Raw genomic sequence first — 19963 nt, 5'->3', positions numbered from 1 at the left:
CAGAAGTAGAAATACCATAAAATGATAACACTCTTCAGTTTTACTTATAGTACTTTAGTGAATGTGAGCTCACATTAAAAGAACAACATTAAAAGAAACAATGTTGACAAAAATACTGTTTATTGTCCGAACCAAAAACAAAATGAAACTGAAAAATAAATCTCACATGACAAATCCATGTCTCTTTTCTGAAGTGCTTACAAACACAATAATGGAAACATCAGGAAAAGTCTGAGTCAGACTGAATTAATACTGAAATTATAACACAAAACATAAACTGAGTAAAAAGAAAAGAATTAAACAGCAAATCTTTACTCCATGTTGCATTTTTCTAACATGGCACATACCTTATAGAGTCTTTTGTATTTTTCAGAAACAAATGGCCACAGAGTGTTAGTCAAAGGAAGTTAGTCACAATGCAAATCACAACTTGATAAGAAACAGGTTTGTACTGTATGTAAAGTGCTGCCTCTCATGTTAGACAAATTCCTTCCCGGGTGTTGTGGATTTCGGTGGGGAATATTTTGCTCCGCTGTAGCGGTTTCCTCCTGATGGACACTGGCAGCATAGGAGAGCCCCACCAATCAGCAGAAGCCCTGATGCTCCCCAGCCCACGTACAAACACGCACCCAGCTCTCTCCTCTGAGCATCAGGAACCATGGGGTTGTAGAAGTCCTTTATGATAGTATTGGCAGGCAGGGACACAGTCACCAGACACAGAGCCCCACTCAGGATGAAGAAAACACCTGCAGAGATGGCCACTCTGGCTTTTGCTGCTTTGTCCCCAACGCAGGTGGTGCATTTCCCTCCCACCACAGAGAGCAGCAGGCCGAACAGAGAGAACAAAATGGCGATGACGACCATGGCCCGGGCCGCCTGGAGGTCTGGAGGCAGGGCCAGCAGGGAGTCGTAGACCTTACACTGCATCTGGCCCGTACTCTGCACCACGCAGGTCATCCACAGTCCTTCCCAGATGGTCTGAGCCACCACGATGTTGTTCCCGATGAAAGCAGACACCTTCCACATGGGCAGCATACAGATCAGTATGTTTCCAATCCATCCGAGCACCGCCAACCCGACGCCTAGAATCTGCAGCCCCAAAGATGCCATCGTGGTTTGCTGGGGTTCCTTCTCTTCCTCTTTCTCCGTCTCAGTTCGACACTGGCCTGCCAACTAAAAGCTTTCCAACTGTGGGAAAGTTTTATATGACCCTCAGATGCCCCTGAGCAGCCTCCTCCTGTGGGTGGGCTTTGACTTCATTGCTCAGATATAAACATCCATCATGCTGCCTTTGAGTTCAGAGGTGTCTCTCTCCTACAGAGAGGCTCCATGGTGCCTCAGCAGAGCTCTCAGAAAAAAAAAAAAAACAGTGTGGCTCAGTTAAAAGTTGAACATGAAAGTCCAGCTTTATGGAATGAAAAATATACTGTAAAACTATAATTTTGTTTAAATATGAAAGATTGCTACATCATGCAAACACAACAATTGGTTAATAAGCCTTTTGAGATAGTAGACGAACTAATTCATTTGTTTTACAATTTATTTATCTTGTTGAATCCAATTAATCATATGTACTAAAAATGATTTAAAACTTAAAGTGCTATTTGTTAAAGTATTGGCATCTACACAATCTATCCTTGTAAGTTCTGATAATATTTACTATTCATGGAGTGTCTCAAGGAATGTACTTCTCATCTTAACTTTTATGTCTGATTTTATACATCTTTTTTGTTCATTTTAATGTGGATGTTTGGCAGAACAAGTCAGAGCCATCTGAAAACCAAGCAAAACCAACCAAACAGGTTACATGAGCTCACTGGCTAATGAGCACAGGTGGAATCATTCAGCTTGATTACTGCACTGGTAAAACAACATGGGATAAGATGTCAAAGAATTCAAATCTCATGGTCTTTCAAAATGTAATAAGAGAAAATGTTGCACGAATTACACATTATTTTTCTTCCCACAGTTCAAGAAAAAGATCACATTTGCAAGTGAGTCAGTTTATTCAAACCAAGCAACATCACCTCAAAACTGTTAAACAAAGATCACATCACGTGACCTTTGCCATTTTTAAGAAGGTGATCAGCAAGTGGATGACAAATAAGAGAGAAGAAAGACTTCACTGGTTACTGGTATTGGTTGCTGACTTTCTTAACGACCACAGGTGTTTTCAGTTCGACCAATTTTAGAACGACCAATCAGACGAAACCACAACCTACCACGTAGGTATAAAAGCTGCAGGTGAGCAACAAATCTCTGTATTTTATTGCTGGTGCACTCATCTCTTTATGCTGAGACAACTATGGCGTCTGCAGGTCTCCAGATCTTTGGCATCTTCCTGGCAACCATTGGCTTTCTGGGAGACATCATCATCTGTGCCCTGCCCATGTGGAAGGTGTCTGCTTTCATTGGGAACAACATTGTGACAGCGCAGATCTTCTGGGAGGGCCTGTGGATGAACTGCGTGAAGCAGAGCACTGGCCAGATGCAGTGCAAGGTCTATGACTCCATGCTGGCTCTGCCACGTGACCTGCAGGCCGCCCGGGCCCTAGTTGTGATCTCCATCCTGGTTGTCTTCATGGGAATCCTGCTCGCCGTTGCAGGGGGAAAATGCACCAACTGCCTTGAGGATGAGGTGGCCAAGAGCAAGGTAGCTATTGCTGCTGGGGTGTTCTTCATCATCGGTGGTATCCTGTGCCTGATCCCTGTGTCCTGGTCTGCTCACGAGGTCATCAGGAACTTCTACAACCCCATTATGAGTGACGCGCAGAGGAGGGAACTCGGTGCGTCACTGTTCATCGGCTGGGGCTCAGCAGGACTCCTGCTCATTGGAGGCTCACTTCTCTGCTGTCAGTGTCAGCAGCAGAAGGATAGCAGATACTCCGTCAAATATTCTGCCCCTCGCTCCGCAGCCAGTGGAGGAGCCTACGTCTGAACTGTCTGCATTCTTGCCTTATCACAGGAACTGGACTGTTAAACTCCAGAGTCATGTTTTTATTGTCTTAACTTTCATGATGGGTGTTTTACTGATTTAATTTTAATAAATTAAGCTTTCATGATGACTATTTCCTTGTTTTTGGGGCTGCATCATTTGTCCTGTTAAGTGAGGACAACAAAGTCTTCAAGTCTAAGGTGGTGGTTTTGGTTGTACTATTTTCTGGTCAGCTGAGCTCAACCTAATTAAGTGTCAAACATGTAAAGTTTATCTGCAACTGATGCAAGAGCCTTTTCATGGCAGACACTTTGACTTGTCATAGTAGGGACAGCACAGGTGTTTAGAAATAAACAATAGCTACATAAAGTGTCCTATGAGGCATCATGTGCAACACAAAGTACAGAATCTTTTTTTTTTTTTTTTTTTGCCTAAAATGATTTTTTTTTTTTTTTTTTTCCATTTCACACTCAAAATGGCAGCATGCACTTCATGGTAAAAGGAAACTGATTTCAGACATGGCCCTAAAACTGAAGCAACTAAATGGGATTTTTTTTTTTTTTTTTTTTTAAACACCTATGCTTTTATGTGGGAAAAGCTTAGCTTCTTCACAGCTAATGTTAAAATTACAAAAAGCAACACCATGTCAAGTTGACTGACTGGCAGGTGTTTTTGACAAGGCAGTTTGGTGTTTTTTTAAAAAAAAAAAACAACTTGACCAACACTGAAAACACACACTTGCTAAAATTCTCAGATGCTTGCTCAACATTTTGACAGCTTCAACAAAATCAAACATACCAAGCTTTACCAAAATCGTTATTTTTTTTTACCACTGTTCTTATCACAGTGGGACTGATCCAGGCTAAAAGAGTATTAGCTAACTAAAACTACCTTCCTTTTCCTAAAAGCACAGATTTGGCTTGTTAATCCTGAACATGTTTAATAGCATCCTCCTTATTCTGAAATCAAGGCAAAATGAGTAAAGGTTTGGTACTTTGATCCACACTCATGGTTGAGGCCTGACATTTTGACTCACAGTAGCAGAAAAATCACAGGTGTTACTAATTGTTCTCATGACGGCACTATGACATCACATACACTACAGCTGCACTGAAGTTCATCTAAAGCAGGTTAAACACTTGAAACAAAAGTAATTTACAGCAAACTTGAGTTTAGTAATCAATCTTAGTTAAATAATTTACCTATACCATATTAATCTGGCCACCGGTATACAATTTATACTCATTATGCAAAATTTAATACATTTGAGTGTTTAAATCACAGGTGCCCAATGTTTCAATTCACATCTCCTTATGTTGGGACTCTTCTCCTCTGAGTAGGCCTCAGAATTCACCCTTCATGTCAGCGGATGCCTTGGATTTCATCTGAACATCACTCTGAAGTGTAAGAATTTCACTCTCAACAACAGCTGTGTCCTGGAGAATCCCATTTGGAGATAATATCTTTCACATCAGTAGCTGTAGTGCTCACAGCTCCGATCATGTCAATTATATTTTTGTTTTTTCCCTGCAACTCAAGACTCAATTTATTGTTGGACAGAGCCAGACTAGCTTTTTCCCCTTGTTTCCAGTCTTTATGCTAATCTAAGCTAACTAGCTACCTGCTCCAGCTTCTTATTTACTGTAAACACATGAGAGTGGCATCAATCTTCTCATCTAAATCTCAGTAAAACAGCAAATAAGCATATTTTCTAAAATGTCAAACTACACTTTTAAGTGTTTTAGAGATTAAACATTCCACTTCAGTGTTCATAAAGTTTGGGACAGGCAGTAGATCTGATTTATATGTAATGCATTTCTCAAACCTAGAGATATTTTCTGCAGTTTCTTTTTCAGCATTAAAATCAATGCAACGTTTTAAACTGAATCATACTGGTGAACATTAACTGAACTTTCTTTCCTCATACCAACGTGTGTTTCTTCTCAGGTGTTCCCAGGCTCTATGCAGGTAGGATGTTTTTTTTTAGAAACTGTTAGAAAGTTCATGCATTCATTTTGTGTCAGGTTTTAATAGATTCTTGTCTGACCTGAAGATACGGGCAAGCTTGACTTTATATTTCTGGACATGGTTAAAATTTCTGTTTCAATCCATTTAAAATTTGTGATAAAAGCCGTTTGTTTTGGGTCACAAAGCAGTTTTTCAAACACGATCACTTTTGTTAACAGGTTTCTTATCCTACTCATTCATACCAAGCAGGAATCAGGACAAGCAAGAAACCTGATCCACAAACTAGCAGAGTCCCCTCCCTGTTGTTCCTCCTTCTCATACCTGCACACAGCAAAACACAACCAGCGGTATTTACAGTTGAGTGAAGCTTGCAGTAAAAATGTTCTGTGGCTCAACGGAAGGCGAATTTTGTTTCTGCTTTTGACTGCAACCTAAATACATGCCTCGGATTTGTTTTTTGACAAGATGCGGACCCAGCTCGTTGGTATTTGTCTGGCAATCATTGGCCTTCTTGGCACCATTCTTATCTGTGGACTGCCCATGTGGAAGGTGACAGCCTTTGTCGGGGCAAACATCATCACCTCTCAGGTCTTCTGGGAAGGTTTATGGATGAACTGTGTGATCCAGAGCACGGGTCAGTCGCAGTGTAAGGCCTATGACTCCATTCTGGCCTTACCACAAGAACTGCAGGCTTCCAGGGCTCTGATCTGTGTCTCCATTGCTGTCAGCGTGGTGGCCATCGGGCTCACTGTGGTCGGGGCTCGCTGCACCAACTTCTTTCGTGACGACTGGCGGAACAAATCCAATATTGGCCTGTCAGGAGGTGTGGTGTTTATAATCGCAGGGCTCCTGTGTATTATTCCTGTCAGCTGGTCAGCTCACAGCATCATCACAGGTTTCTACAACCCCTTGGCCACCAGCGAGAGGAGAGGAGAGCTGGGGGCATCCATCTATGTGGGCTGGGCGTCTGGAGCTCTGCTTGTCATTGGTGGAGGGGTCTTGTGTAGCACGTACAGATGCTGAGGAGAGAGAAGGAGAGAAGAAGAGCGGAGGACATGCCATCCATCAAATAAATAATGTAATTTAAAATGGACAAAAATGTGTTTACTGTGACTATTTGATTCAGTTTCTGATTAAGGCTTTTCAACATTTCTTTCAACCTTTGTTAATTGCACTATATTGATATTTTACAATAAATCACATGTTTGAAATATTAAAAAGTGTAGAATGTGAAAAAGTGGAAGTTACATTTATGTTTTTTGTTTTTAATGTGAAGATTGACAAAATGAAGTCTAGATAGTAGTTGTATAATGTGACATTGGGATTGTTTATATAAAAAAAAGATGTTTAATTCAGCGTGTTTCAACATGTACTGTACAGTACAAATTATGAATGATGCAAGAATAATCAGTTTTTAAGACCTTTAAAGCCTGTTGGGGTCATATTTAATCATTTTCTTATACAGTATTTTTCTTTTTTTTCTTTTTTTTACAAATGAAGATAACTGCCAGTGTGGTGAGAAAATTTCTCTTGAACAAGACAGTTTTGATTGTTTTGGGTATTGAAACAAAATAAAGAAAATCAATGAGCTAAATAAAAATTGACATTACTCTTTATCAAACAAGAGTTGTGAAAGAAGTTTAATTAATCTGGAAACAACTGAAATGTCTCTGTTCTCTGTCAGTGTCAGACATTTTTCATCAGTAACTGAACTATGTTTGCTGAGCTGTTCAGTCGTTGGGCATGCTTTGCCACGTCAATTGAAGGAAACTATGAATGCTTGTATATTTGTATACTAACAAACCAATAAATTCACCTTGCATACAAGTTTTTTTGCACAGAAGCTCTGCAAACTCTGTCTTTGTCTCTTTCATGATTATTTTTTTAAAAAAAAAAACAGCCCATTTTTAGCATATTGCAAATTTCAAGACTTGCTTGTATAAAAAAAGATTCTCTCCAGAGATATAATGATGCTCAAAACAACTGAAACAAATTGGAAACAGAGAGAAAAGGAACGCATATTACTTTGAGAAGCTCAGTGGTCTACGCCAGCCATCTGAATGTATATAAGAGCTCGAAAAACTTGATCTGGATCTAGCTCAGAGGTGTTTAAATACTCTCTGTACATTTACAGACTCTCTCTTAAACATGTTTGCATCTCTCTGTTGATCTTTGTCATCTGACTACTTCACATAACAGCAAAACATAACAGCTGCCGAGAGAAACTCTTCATTTTAACAGAAACAAGACAAGAAATGCAATCTTTTGTTTTTCTCTGAAGAAGCATCACATTTTTTTAGTCACAAGGGAAAGTTTTAGTGAATTTACTTGTTTTTTCTTTTCTTAAACTACTGAAGGGACTCTGGTTTTAGTTTACTGCTGTGTAACTGTAGATTTTTTAAATGGAAGGGCAGGGCAGGCAGATCGGGGGCCTGGCACTGTGTGTGATGGGCATTTTAGGAGTGTGTTTGACATGTGGACTGCCGATGTGGCGTGAGACATCTTTTGTCGGAGCCAACATTGTAACTGCACAATCGGTAAGTCAGTATACTCCGAAGAGAATCTTTTTTCTTAGTACAGTTGTATGCAAATGTTTTGCCACCCCTTGAGAAATAACATATTTTGGTGATTTTTTAATGGAGAAGATGTAAACACAGCCTCTTTAGGATATGAAAAAAACACTAAAGGTATCATTGTGGCATGTGCAAAAATTTGAGCACCCTACATAGTCAATACTAAGTAACTAAGTAAAAGCTCGCAAATGTTTTTTGCTAAAAGTCTTTTTTTCTATTTTCTCCCATTCTTCTTTGCTTCTAGTTCTGCAATATTCTTGGGCTGTCTTGCATGCACAGCTCTTCTAAGATCTACCCACAGATTTTCAATTACGTTTAAGTCAGGGGATTGTGAGGGTCATTCAAAAACCGAGGTATGTTTAGGATCTGTATTCTGTTGTAGAAGCCATCCTCTTTTCAGCTTCAGCTGGGTATCAATAACTTTCATTTTCAGAGTCTTACACAGCTGCTTAGAGGAACCCATGGTTGCTGAGTGTTCGCACAAGGTTTGAAGAGTCAGAGTATTTGTAAAGCTTTGAAACTGGCACTAGCTGATATTTCTTAATGACAATTGTTGACATGCCTCAGGCTTAACGGGCTGATTAAGGTCTGAGACCTTATAAAAAGAATCTGAGACTTCAGGGCTCTTATGGTGCCCAAACTTATGCACATGCCACAATTATGTTTTTATTTAATTTTATTTTTTTTTCAATTTATGTCATAAAAGTAACTATGCATTAATGTTTGCAGAAAATATTATGTTTTCCCATATCCTACAGAGGCTGTGTTTACATCTTTTCAATTAAAAAAAACCCAAAATATGTTATTTGTCAAGAGATGGCCAAAGTTTTGCATACAACTGTATATGTTAAATTGTATAATTTCCCATTACCTCGGCCAGCAGCCCTACAATGTTATATATTGTGTGAAATAACATGAAAATGTGGGGTAAGAATCAACAAAGCATGGAAGGTCAATGTGAAAGCATGAGGAGTATGTAACAGTAAGGTGAATTTATGGTAGTCACAGTATAATGCCTGATCACATGTAAATGTGAGTTTGTAACACCAAAACATTAAATTTAACAGACTTGAATTCTGTATCAACACAGATCATAATTGATCATAAACTGCTTCAAAACTTTTTATCAAAACCTAATTTACATTTTGTCTCACTGAAGAATCCTTCTGTTTCTGTGTTAGGTGTGGGATGGTCTGTGGTTGCACTGTATCATCCAGGCCACAGGTCAGATGCAGTGTAAGAAACACACCACGTCCATCACTCTGACCGCTGACATCCAGGCTGGACGTGCCCTCACGTTGATCTCCATCCTCGCCGGCCTCCTGGGCTTCATTATCAGCCTCCTGGGTGGAGGTGTGGCCAAATGTAGTGGAGCTCCACCTGACTCCCCGGAGCCTCCGTCGGCTGCTTCCGCCAGAAAGAAGGTGCTGGAGTTGTGAACATATCTGTGTAAAAGTGTAGTTTGCAGCAATTAACCTCCAAGGGGCCACGGGAGAAGGAAATTGAGCTGTGGGCCCCCTCGTTCCTCGCACATGCTGGTTTGCTGTATGTCACTTATATTGTAATAATTTGATTAAACACAAATTTATTCAGGAATATATACTATGTAGGCATCAACTTGGATTTGAATTAATTTGATGATCCAAAACATACAGATTTAAAATAGTTAAAAACTTAAATTATAAAGGTGTTAAATTTAAATTTTGACATGGTCCTTCTACAATACAGGAACCTTTACCATTTCAGTTTATATTGTGTTTAAGTGTGGTGCATATTACCAAATTTGCAATTGATCAAATTGCCACAAACTAATTTTCCACATAATGAACATGGGGCCCCTGAGGGTCTTGGGCCCCAAGGTAGTTGCCTGCTCACCCGGTTGGAAATCCAACCTTAGTTAAGGGCACTCAGACACAGAAAACCTGTGCCAGTGCTGAGCAAGGCTCAAATCAGTGACACAATTAAAATGGTTAAATTCAACTACATAATTACATTACACAGAAGTCAAGTCTCTATTAGGCCGATTAGTTCACTGTTAAGAGTAAAAACAATTGTCTTTTGAAGGTGGAAATCCCAGATTGAGATCCAACTCAGAAAGAGAAACATTTTAATGTTGTCTCACTGCTTTTGAAAATCCTTTCAACAATGAATGTTGTATTTTCTGACAACATAACCTGTTTCAAGAAAACTATAGAAATATTGGTGTCACAAAACTAAGTAAAACTAACAAGATGAAATCACTTCACATTACCACAGAAAATCAAAGCTTTTGCACCATGCAATGCTTTGTACAGGAGTGGCCCATTCTGAGTCACTGGGTGGCGACACATGAAGTCCTGTCTGAAGTGTCTCCGCTAAATGGTGCTGAGTTACACACTGAAATAACGTTTGTGTAACAAATCTGGTAGACCCCATTATAAGTTTCAAGACATTTCATCATGCAAAGATTTCTTTCCAATCTGCTCTTTGTATGTTGATGATGTAAAATGTCTGAAAAACAAAACCTTTTTTTCTGTATTAATGTGAAAGTCCCATTAAAGCCCCTGAAAAATTCAAACTTTGCGAACATTTTTCACTGCTTTCACCATGATGGTCTGATTCATTTTTCTAAAAACAAACACTTCAGGCCATCAAACATTTTTAAATAATAACAAAAAAATCCTACACATAGGGGTTTTAAAATTAATCATCCCTTTTTGTCAGAAATTATGTCAGTCATGTTTTTTATATCAAAAGGAAGAAAAAAAAGGGATTTGGGGGAATTATGAGAAATGCTCCTTTTCTACTTAGCGGTAGGAAGAGCTTGTCAGTGTCTGTGTTTGATTGACAGCAGCTGGCAGGATGAGCTCTGGTAGGGAAACGTGAGAAAAAGGAGAACACAGAGATTTATAGAACAGGTTTGTATTAGCAAACAAGACAAAAAAAATCAGTTGGACTTTAATACACATAAATAAAGCTCCTGACAGATTTCTGATGCTTCATCAGAAACATGTCAATAGAATCACTGATATCTTTTGTTTTTCTAGGCATGTCTGCTGGGTGGAGCTCTGTGCGTGCTGGCTGGCATCTTGTGCCTGGTTTCAGTCAGCTGGTCAGCAGGAACAACCATCTCTTTCTATAATGACCCCTTGGTGGTCGCGGCCCTAAAGAGAGAAGTGGGCTCCTCCATCTACATAGGCTGGGCCTCCTCTGTGCTGCTCCTGCTCGGTGGGGCTCTGATCTGCTTCGTCTGTGGGGAAAAGGAGAACTCACAGCCTTCCTACCGCCCCTACAGCTCCAACACTGAATTCAGCGACTATTCATCCCACATGCCCACACTGAGGTCTGATGACATAAGATCAAACAGTTCAAGGATGTTTGATCGTTATGCACCAAATAAGATGGTAGAGCATGTAGCCCAAGTGCACAGCCCCCTGAATAAAGCTCATAGTGGGGCCGGGCTGTATAATCAACCACGTCGAACAGATCAGGGACACCAGACAACAGGAAGGGCTTATTCATGGGAATGAAGCCATATCTGGTGCGTGACAGAGCCACAACTGAGCCATGTAAATATTATTACAGTATGACCTAATCTGGATGAATCTGATCATAGTGCTGAGAATGACTGAACACAGGAATGATTTAACTGTGGTCACTGATTGTTTCTGTTTACATGTTAATTAAAGGTGCAGTGTGTGAAATTTATTGGCATCTAGCAGAAAAGACTTGGCAGAAATGGAATATAATATTCATAAGTGTGTTTAATTAGTGTATAGTCACCTGAAAATAAGAATAATTGTGTTTTCGTTACCTTAGAATGAGCCCTTTATTTTACATAGGGAGTGGGTCCTCTTCCATGGAGCCCGCCATGCACTGCCATATTTCTACAGCAGCCCAGAATGGACAAAAAGAGTTTTGCAGCCACCGTAGGTTCTCCTACACACTTGGAAGGGGAGGTGAAGGGGGGTGTTCAATTGGTTGCAATCTGCAACCTCACTGCTAGATGCCATTAAATCTTACATGCTGGTCCTTTAATGTTTTCTTTGGACAAATCAATAAAGTTTGATATAATTGTTTATATCTAAAGTAACAAGCAGCAGTCAAACATTATTTAATTGCTTTAATACAAGGCAAGATCCCAAAGTTTCCAAAAATACTAAATATGTCAGGCAAAATTTTGGAGAAATGGGTATTAATGAAGACATTTAGAATATTTACATGTTGTCAGTCTAAAACAAAACCAAAATTAAAGAGTGGTGAGGGGATCAGCATGTTGGACTCTGGGCAGGCGGGCTGCAGTAACTTCTGGGACCACTGGCAAGGTGCTCCTCCCAGCCGGGACCTGCAACACACCACAGGACCAAGGCAACAACTTCTCAATAAACACAATAACATTTCAGAAAAGATATTAACAAATCAGAAAAACAACATTTTAGAAACGACAAAACTGAAAACATTTCAGAATTCACATCAACAAAATTGAAAACACAACATTTCAAAAAACACAACAATATTTCACAAAACACCTTAGGGCCACTGTATGTCACTCATTATAATCATCATTAAGCTTCAATGAGGAACTGAAAGAAGATATAATCAACAAAATATTTTAATGACAGTGTAGAATTAGATTACTTTATAGCTAGTTGAGGATAAATAAAAGGGTAAAAGGGGAAAATTGTATGTTAAGAGGTTCATTATATTAGTCAAACTGTCCTTTCAACTTTCAATTTTATTATGTAGAGTTTATTTCCTTTTCAGGAAACCCATTCACTGTTATTTTTATCATAAGGAGCACAAACACATTTTGTAGATGAATCTAACTCTCTTTGGTGTAACATTTCCTTTTCTTCCTCTAGAGATGTTTTGTCACATGTGCATTCAAACACTTAGATGTCACACTCAGAGTCCCACTGGTATCGATTGCCTGGGAACCGTTTCAAAGCTATTGTTCTTTGGCACAACAGAAGACAACCTGTGTGTTTACATTCACTATGGTTGACTTACACAGAATTTTGATTCATTCAGAGGAACATCTTCACACTGAAAAACAACTTTCCATTTAGGGATTTAAGAACTAAAAATAGAAACTGTCATTGAAACCACAGTGCTGGGTTTTTTTGAGTGTTGATCACTTGGTAAGTCCCTCTTTGCATAATTAGTATCCTAGAAGCAAATATATCTTCAAAACTGGTGAATTAATTATTTTTAAATTTACAGAACAAGTATGCTTGTGTGTGAATGTGTGTGTGCTGTATTTCTGTAGTGTTGTCCTTATAGGGGCCTGTGTGTTATTCTCAGAAACTCTGCTATACTTTCTATTAGTGCTGAGAAGCAGCCTACTCAGGTGAGACTTCCTCACAAACCAGTTTCACCTCAGAGGCAACACTAGAAAACTCCTCCTCTGACTTCACCTTTTACAGCAAAGCCTGTAAGTAAAAATGCCAGTCTTATCTTCTCCTCCGAGCGGGCAATAAGAACCTGTCCTACAAACTCCTTCTTCTAGGCCGCAGGCAAATTACTCCAGCCTTCAGCATCAGCCGGGTCTTACCTCTTTGAACAGATCGACAGCGACTCAGCATGGTGTCTGGAGGAAGACAGATTCTGGGTATGGTCCTGGCCATTATCGGCTTTCTGGGGAGCATCATCACCTGCGCTCTCCCCGCCTGGAAAGTCACAGCCTTTATTGGTGCCAACATCATCACCGCTCAAGTGACCTGGGAGGGTTTGTGGATGAGCTGTGTGACCCAGAGTACAGGCCAGATGCAGTGCAAAGTCTATGACTCTCTCCTGGCTTTACCTCAAGACCTGCAGGCAGCCAGAGCACTGACCATCTTGGCCATCATCATCGGGGTCTTTGGGATACTTCTTGGCCTCGTCGGGGGCAAGTGCACCAACTTTGTGGATGATGAAAGGCAGAAATCCAAAGTGGCCATTGCTGCTGGAGTCGTCTTCATCATCGCGGGCCTCTTGGTGCTTATTCCTGTCTGCTGGACCGCCCACACTATCATTCGTAATTTCTATAACGTTGTCCTAACCAATGCCCAGAAGAGGGAGCTGGGCGCTTCGCTGTACATTGGCTGGGGCTCTGCAGGGCTGCTGTTCCTGGGTGGAGGCCTCCTCTGTAGCTCCTGTCCCCCAAAAGAAGAGAACTCCTATGATGTGAAGTACTCAAAGGCTGGCTCTGTGCAGAGCAGCAGGGCCTACGTTTAGAGAGAACTGGGACTGTCTGTTGTCTGTTGGAAAGAGATAAGACAGAGAGTTTAAGAAAGATTTCTGTTTGTCTCATGCAGATGAATCAAGTTACCATCTAGAATAATAATGTCTTTAATGTGGTTAAAGTAGATAAGAAGTTTTGCACTATGAGGGTCTTCAGAAAAATCAATTTGTAAGAATCATATATGTTTCAAAAGGTGCAGTGTTTTTTGATTTTCTGTACAATTGTGTTTTTGCACTTTTGAATGCTTGCATACAGATTTCCTTTAATGTTTTTGTTTATGTTGGCTGATGTTGTTGTATGTTGTTTTTGTTGATTTTGTCCAACATACTCACACAAGATGTTTTGTATAACATGTGAGAACATATGTGTTAAAAATTGCTATGTATAAAACACATTGGTTGTTAATGTGAGATCTAACTTCTACATGTATAGTCAGTGATATCTTGGCTATGAAACTAGCTGAGATATTGCTAATTGTTTCACATCTATAGCTGTGATTTTGTTTTTTTCGGTATTTTCTGTATGTCATTGTCTTTTTCCATCTCGTCACAACACTTTTTTTTTTTTTTTTAAGGGAGGTACAGTAACAGTGGTGACAAATGCCAAAAAAACTTGCTGAACAGTGGAACTGGTTTTTCAAGTGCACCTGTAGGAATTGTGAAAAAACAGGTTGTGTGACAATGTGGCCAATGTCTTGCTTCCTGAGAAACAAGAGACTGAGTGATAACTGTGTGTTTGTGTGTCATTGTGTTTTGAGTTTGTGTCTGATGAGACAGATACATTTTGTAAACCTTTGCATAAGAGAATGAGATATTCAATGACCAGAAGATAAAAAAATAATGTACACAAATGATTTATAAAATAAAACATGGTTTATATAACTCGGCCACACTCAACTGACTCTTTGTGTTGTATGTTGTGTTTTCAGGGACATTTTTATTAGATAAAGTCAAACTTCTTGTGTCCTTTGCAGTATTCAAGTATGCAAAAATTAAATTTTTGTTTGTAATAATGTGAAAAAAAAGAAAAGACACAAAAACTATCCCTCTCAACTTTACAAGAACAGCGAGATTATTGATTATTTTGAGCCTGATTAAAAGGCTTGGTGCTTGTGTGTCTGGGGTGTTTGGGATGTTTCAAACAGGTTTTTCTGCACAGTAGCTGCTGCTAGAATGAAACAGATTTTCTCCCAGGAGATTGTGTTGCTCTGCATCGCTCTCCTTTTGTTATCCTGAACTGAACCCACACATGTATTAACTTTTGAATTGAATCAGAATCCCTTTTTCATTTGAAATCCAATTTGGTGCAGCTGAATAAAGACAACAATGCATGAGAGTACATCTTATAAACATATTTCATGCATGGAGGCCTATCATTCTTACTGCTTCTAATCTCATCCGACATAGATAATGAGGGAGGGAATAGATGATGTCACAGTTTCATAGTCACCTTACTCTCTCTCTCTCTCTCTCTCTCTCTCTCTCTCTCTCTCTCTCTCTCTCTCTCTCTCAGTTTTTCTGTCAACCTCCTCCCCTTTCTTTCCCCTATAGAGTAGGTGTGGTGCATCTACACCTGGCCAGTAGCACACAGGCAGCCGCTCAGGTGACAGGAAAGAAAGAACACTCTTCAGTAGAAAAATAAAGAGAGAGGGCACAGAGAGAAAGGGAGAAGGAGAGGACAGCAGTTAGGATACAAAGGGGGAGGGACAGAGACAGAGGAGAAGAAAGCTGTAAACAAATGAACTGAGGCCAAACAGAGACACACCTGGAGTCAAATAAAAGCAAGTGGAGACTGGATAGACAACTGAAAGACTGGGCTCTGCGTTTCTGAGATAGATACTCTACAACATTTCAACTGTGGCAAGATAAAAAGAACAGAAGATGAAAATGGAAACGCCACATATTGACGAGGACTGATAGAAGATAGAAGACCAGAAAGATACCAAAGAAGAGCGGAAGGAGACCAGGAGTGAAAGCAAAAGAAGCTCCATAGAGAAGAACAAAAACATCAGAGCACTCTTCAAAGAACTGTGAGGATTTTTCAAGCAGCTGCAGACATCTTCTCTCCACCTCTACGCCATGGCCTCCATGGGGATGCAGATGCTGGCCAGTGCCCTGTGCCTGCTGGGTTGGGCAGGGGTCATCATTAGTTGTGTAATGCCAATGTGGAAGGTCACAGCCTTCGTGGGCAGCACCATCGTCACCTCCCAGACCATCTGGGAGGGCATCTGGATGACATGTGTGATCCAAAGCACAGGACAGATCCAGTGTAAACCTTATGAGTCCCTCCTTGCTCTCGGTGGTGACCTGCAGGCCGCCAGGGCTCTGACTGTCCTCGCCATTGCTACAGGCGGCGTAGGCCTCATTCTGGCCTTCGTTGGAGGGAAGTGCACTCGCTTCCTGGATGGAGAAGGAGGCAGGGTGAAGGGCAAGGTGGCTGTAGCAGCAGGGGCAGTGTTGATCGGCACAGGGCTGCTGTGTTTGATCCCCACATCGTGGACAGCCGGGGCGGTCGTGAGGAGGTTCTACAGCGCCTCCATAGATGCTCAGCGGAGGGAGATTGGAGCCTGTCTCTACATTGGCTGGGGGGCGTCCATCCTTCTTATTCTGGGAGGGGGTCTGTTCATCAGCTCAGCGTGCCCCCTCAAAGCAAACAACGCAGACAAGAACCCCTCTGTCCGCTACCTGGTAGTCCGCTCCTCCAATGGGTCCAGCCAGGCAGGTTCTCATCGCAGCAGGATACCATCAGCAAAGTCTCAGCCTGTAGGAGCAGTTTTCACCAGGTCTCAAAGCTACGAGGGGGCATCCACAAAGTCTCAGCCATACACAAGGCCTCCCTGGGAGGACATGCCTGAGCAGGGATTGAGGCAGGAGTCAGAAAGATCATGGGCACCATCAACAAAGTCTCAGATGAAAAGACCGGAATCAATAAAATCAGAAGAAAGCGAGGCTCTTTCTACAAAGTCTCAGCTGAAACGAGCTGAAATGGAAGAGAGTTTATTAGACTCAGTCAAAAGTGACAATGAGGACGCATCCTTGAATCCAGCAAAAACATACCTATAATACGGACACACACACTCACAAACATACAAATGCAACACTCTCTCTCACTCTCTCTACCTTCGCACATACAACACTGCAGATGTTTTTATAGATATAGTTATTCTGACATAGTTTACTTTTTGTGATTGTTTACTGATTAAAAGTAGTCTAAGAGGTCAGCATTGTATTTAAACGTAGTTATCTTTAAACTCCATCATGTTGTTTTGATCAAAGCACAGAAGGGAAAAGAATTACAGCTTTGATATGTTTTATGTTAAATGCACTAAAAGTGAACTGAACCAAACTACAAGGTGCAAGTGAAGTATGTTATAGATGTCTTCTTCTTTTTCAAAAATGAACTTTTAAAATGTTGACATGTGAAGTTTGATATGTTCATAAGTAGCATTACACGGATATCAACTTTATTTCTCACTGTTTAACTGCACTGAATGAGGAAGAAGTTTACCTCAGACTTTTTAGCTTGTTTGTTTCCACTGGACATACAGTAAAACAACCTGAATGCAACCTGAGTGATGAAGCAGCTTGAAGCAGCTAAATAATTTAGGCAATTTTTTATGATTAGGCTACTTTAACATTTTAATTCAAGTATGATCTTTCAGATAATTTGATAAGAAAAATGGCCATTAAAAACTCCACTTGCTGCAAATAAAATGTTGCACTTTTTGTTGCATCAGTTGCAAAACTGTTACTATTAAGAGGGTTTCTGTAAACATTTAGCTTTCTGTTACAACTGTGAAATGTGACTTTGTTTATTTTGTTTGGACAGATATTTTTGACAGATGTGTACATTTACTTTTCAATAAATTACTGTAATTTGATCAAGCAAGTCATAGCCTTTTTTCATTTATGTAAATGTATTACATTACATGTTATGCCGTGTTAACATGTCAGATATGGCATCCTCCTGGACATTCAGTCTTCTTCCTGGCTATTAACATCCACAGGACAAACTGGTTTGACAGAGAGTGTGGTTACACTGGAGGTGTGCAATGTTAGAGAAGGGAGGTACAATGTGTTTGTAGAGAATTCAAACTTAGTTTCAGTGACGCATGTTTATGGGACATATATAGTTTTGGTTTTGCTTATTCAAATGTTCAGTGCATCATTATCTAATCAAGATCTGATTTTGTCAGCAGTCCAAAATGCAAAATATACTTACTTACTTTAGAGAAGACTTTGTGTGATGACTTAAGGATACAAAATATAATTTACTTAATACTGTAAGTGCATAAATACATATAATATGAGTAGCTCATAGAGAAATAAAAAAAAATAATCCACTGGAACCCCTGCATGCAGAATTGTTTACAGACACACAGCCAATAATGCATGCTGGGCAGAACTTGGCCAATACCCTTTAATAATTAAAATCCAAAAGCAAGCCTTCAAATTTTATAAACACCTCCAATCAATCCCCACTCCTAACAGTACAAAGCCCTTCAGTGCCAGGAGTTGAACAAAGATAAGAGTCCCCTCTGTCAGCTGGTCCTGAAGCTCTGCCCACACACACACCAGGGCTTCAAGACAGACACCAAACAGTCTGGCCCGACCAAATCATCTCAAAAGAAAAAGAAAATGATGTCAAATATTGGAACGAAACCACCGAATCACAAAGTAAATTCAAATTTCATTTGACCCTAAACAGAGAGTACACAGTGGCAGAGTACCTGACCACCGTGATTGATAGAAAACTAAAGAAAACATTGACAATGTACAGACTGAGTTGACACAGCCAGGCTATAGAAACAGGCTGTCACAGACAGAGCAGGCTACCCAGGGAAGCCATGCTGTGTTCACTTTGTCATAAAGGAGAGGTTAAGACCGAATCTCACTTCCTATTATACTGTGAAGAGGTTTGCTTTGAAAAAATAAATAATATATATCCTGAGTATATCTCCCCGATCCTGAGAAACTGCCCTTTCTATGTGGGGAGAAAAGTCAGTGTGCAGTAACAGCTGCGAAATAAGTTAAATGTGGTCATACACTAAGAGAAACAAGCTCTGTAGTAAATATTTAGAGTTCTTACATCTGTGAAAAGGGTTAGGGTTAATTTTCTGTACTGCCTCTGATCTGTCATGCCAATAAAGCTTATTTGAATTTGAAATGAACCAACAACGAAGTAAGTCAAAAATATCAACTTTTAGAAATGAAAAAGCACTCAAGTTTGTTTCACTTCAGTGACTACACAACTGAGGCTGGTGAAATTGGTTTTCAGTACAACATGGTAGGACAGATGAGATAAACAGCAGCACATCACTGGATGCTGCCTCGTCCACAGAGGTCTGTAAAGAAAATTCTCACAATAGCTACAGGCTCACCATAAACTCAAAGCGTCCATCAAGATTGATGTTCATGCGCATCTCAGTCTGATGAAACACTGCCATCTTATGGTCAAAGCCACACACAAACACACTGGACCCTGAGAGCTCAAAATACTTTGGATTCTGCCGGTCTTTTATGATAATAAGAATATATAACCATGATTTGACATTAAACAGCACCAACAGCATATAGGACCCCTAAAATCATTGCATGTACAAAATATAGCTGCAATTATAATATACATATGGTTGTTAAATATAGGAAATAAAAGCAGAAATAAAGGAACATTTCTTTGAATAGAATTATGTTATTGATATTAAATAAGTAAATCTTATTTTGACACTCCTATGCCTAAATCCTGTATTTTACATTCACATAGTTTTATAATATGGGTGAACACATGATATTTTATGATTTGGAAACACTGCGTTTATAGCAGGCATTCAAATGCCGCATTTAAAACATGTTTCACGATAAATGGAACAATTTTATAAAGTCAACCTCTCTCCTTTATGCTTCTTGGGGACTTAAATGTTGTATATGAGTGTTTTTTTTATGTGACTATGTGTTAAAAACAGTTCCAGACAGTCCAATACGATCCCTCAGTCTATGAAAGCATTTTATGATCAACTGTATCAAAAGCAGCACTCAGATCAAGCAGTGCCAAAACCGAATGTTTATTGGCATCTAAATTTATCCTGATATCATTAACTAATTTTACTAGGGTCCTCTTTGTACTGTGATTAGCCCAAAATCCAGACTGAAACATTTCTAACTTATTGTTTGAGTTAATAAAACTATTTAATTGTATGTACACCTGTTTCTCTCAAATTTAGCTCAACATAGAAGATTAGAGATTGGTCTGTTGTTACTTGGTGCTGATGGATCAAGGATACTTTTT

At 39.8% G+C, this 19963-nt stretch overlaps 6 protein-coding genes across 6 annotated transcripts; 5 read left to right on the top strand and 1 right to left on the bottom strand.

Annotated features, from left to right (window-relative positions):
- Positions 1-103: 103 nt before the first annotated feature.
- On the bottom strand, positions 104-1339 carry LOC137195734 (claudin-4-like). Its single transcript, XM_067608321.1, has one exon. It carries the CDS (start codon positions 1108-1110, stop codon positions 478-480), a length of 633 nt encoding a protein of 210 aa, XP_067464422.1. The 5' UTR covers positions 1111-1339; the 3' UTR covers positions 104-477.
- A 919-nt stretch (positions 1340-2258) lies between these two features.
- On the top strand, positions 2259-3062 carry LOC137195733 (claudin-like protein ZF-A89). Its single transcript, XM_067608320.1, has one exon. The coding sequence runs from the start codon at positions 2306-2308 to the stop codon at positions 2936-2938; it is 633 nt and encodes a 210-aa protein (XP_067464421.1). The 5' UTR covers positions 2259-2305; the 3' UTR covers positions 2939-3062.
- Positions 3063-4504: 1442 nt separating this feature from the next.
- On the top strand, positions 4505-6710 carry LOC137195736 (claudin-4-like). The gene is made up of 2 exons (XM_067608322.1): positions 4505-4903; positions 5122-6710. Exon 2 carries the CDS (start codon positions 5369-5371, stop codon positions 5924-5926), a length of 558 nt encoding a protein of 185 aa, XP_067464423.1. The 5' UTR covers positions 4505-4903; positions 5122-5368; the 3' UTR covers positions 5927-6710.
- A 595-nt stretch (positions 6711-7305) lies between these two features.
- LOC137196295 (claudin-4-like) lies at positions 7306-10985 on the top strand. Its single transcript, XM_067609163.1, is given in 3 exon segments — positions 7306-7440; positions 8658-8900; positions 10476-10985. Coding segments are annotated over 3 exon segments (888 nt in total).
- Positions 10986-13038: 2053 nt separating this feature from the next.
- Positions 13039-13780, top strand: LOC137195732 (claudin-4-like). The gene has a single exon (XM_067608319.1). The coding sequence runs from the start codon at positions 13039-13041 to the stop codon at positions 13669-13671; it is 633 nt and encodes a 210-aa protein (XP_067464420.1). The 3' UTR covers positions 13672-13780.
- A 1408-nt stretch (positions 13781-15188) lies between these two features.
- LOC137195731 (claudin-4-like) lies at positions 15189-17558 on the top strand. The gene has a single exon (XM_067608318.1). It carries the CDS (start codon positions 15757-15759, stop codon positions 16738-16740), a length of 984 nt encoding a protein of 327 aa, XP_067464419.1. The 5' UTR covers positions 15189-15756; the 3' UTR covers positions 16741-17558.
- The last annotated feature ends 2405 nt before the right edge of the window (positions 17559-19963 follow it).

The sequence above is a fragment of the Thunnus thynnus genome, chromosome 13 (assembly GCF_963924715.1).
Source record: "Thunnus thynnus chromosome 13, fThuThy2.1, whole genome shotgun sequence".
Classification (NCBI taxonomy): domain Eukaryota; kingdom Metazoa; phylum Chordata; class Actinopteri; order Scombriformes; family Scombridae; genus Thunnus; species Thunnus thynnus.
Note: the sequence above shows the minus strand (reverse complement) of the source record. Positions and strands in the feature narration are given on the sequence as shown.

Bases quoted from the DNA above. Each gene is read 5' to 3' on its own strand.
- LOC137195734 (XM_067608321.1), bottom strand. From the start codon at position 1,110: ATGGCATCTTTGGGGCTGCAGATTCTAGGCGTCGGGTTGGCGGTGCTC.
- LOC137195733 (XM_067608320.1), top strand. From the start codon at position 2,306: ATGGCGTCTGCAGGTCTCCAGATCTTTGGCATCTTCCTGGCAACCATT.
- LOC137195736 (XM_067608322.1), top strand. From the start codon at position 5,369: ATGCGGACCCAGCTCGTTGGTATTTGTCTGGCAATCATTGGCCTTCTT.
- LOC137195732 (XM_067608319.1), top strand. From the start codon at position 13,039: ATGGTGTCTGGAGGAAGACAGATTCTGGGTATGGTCCTGGCCATTATC.
- LOC137195731 (XM_067608318.1), top strand. From the start codon at position 15,757: ATGGCCTCCATGGGGATGCAGATGCTGGCCAGTGCCCTGTGCCTGCTG.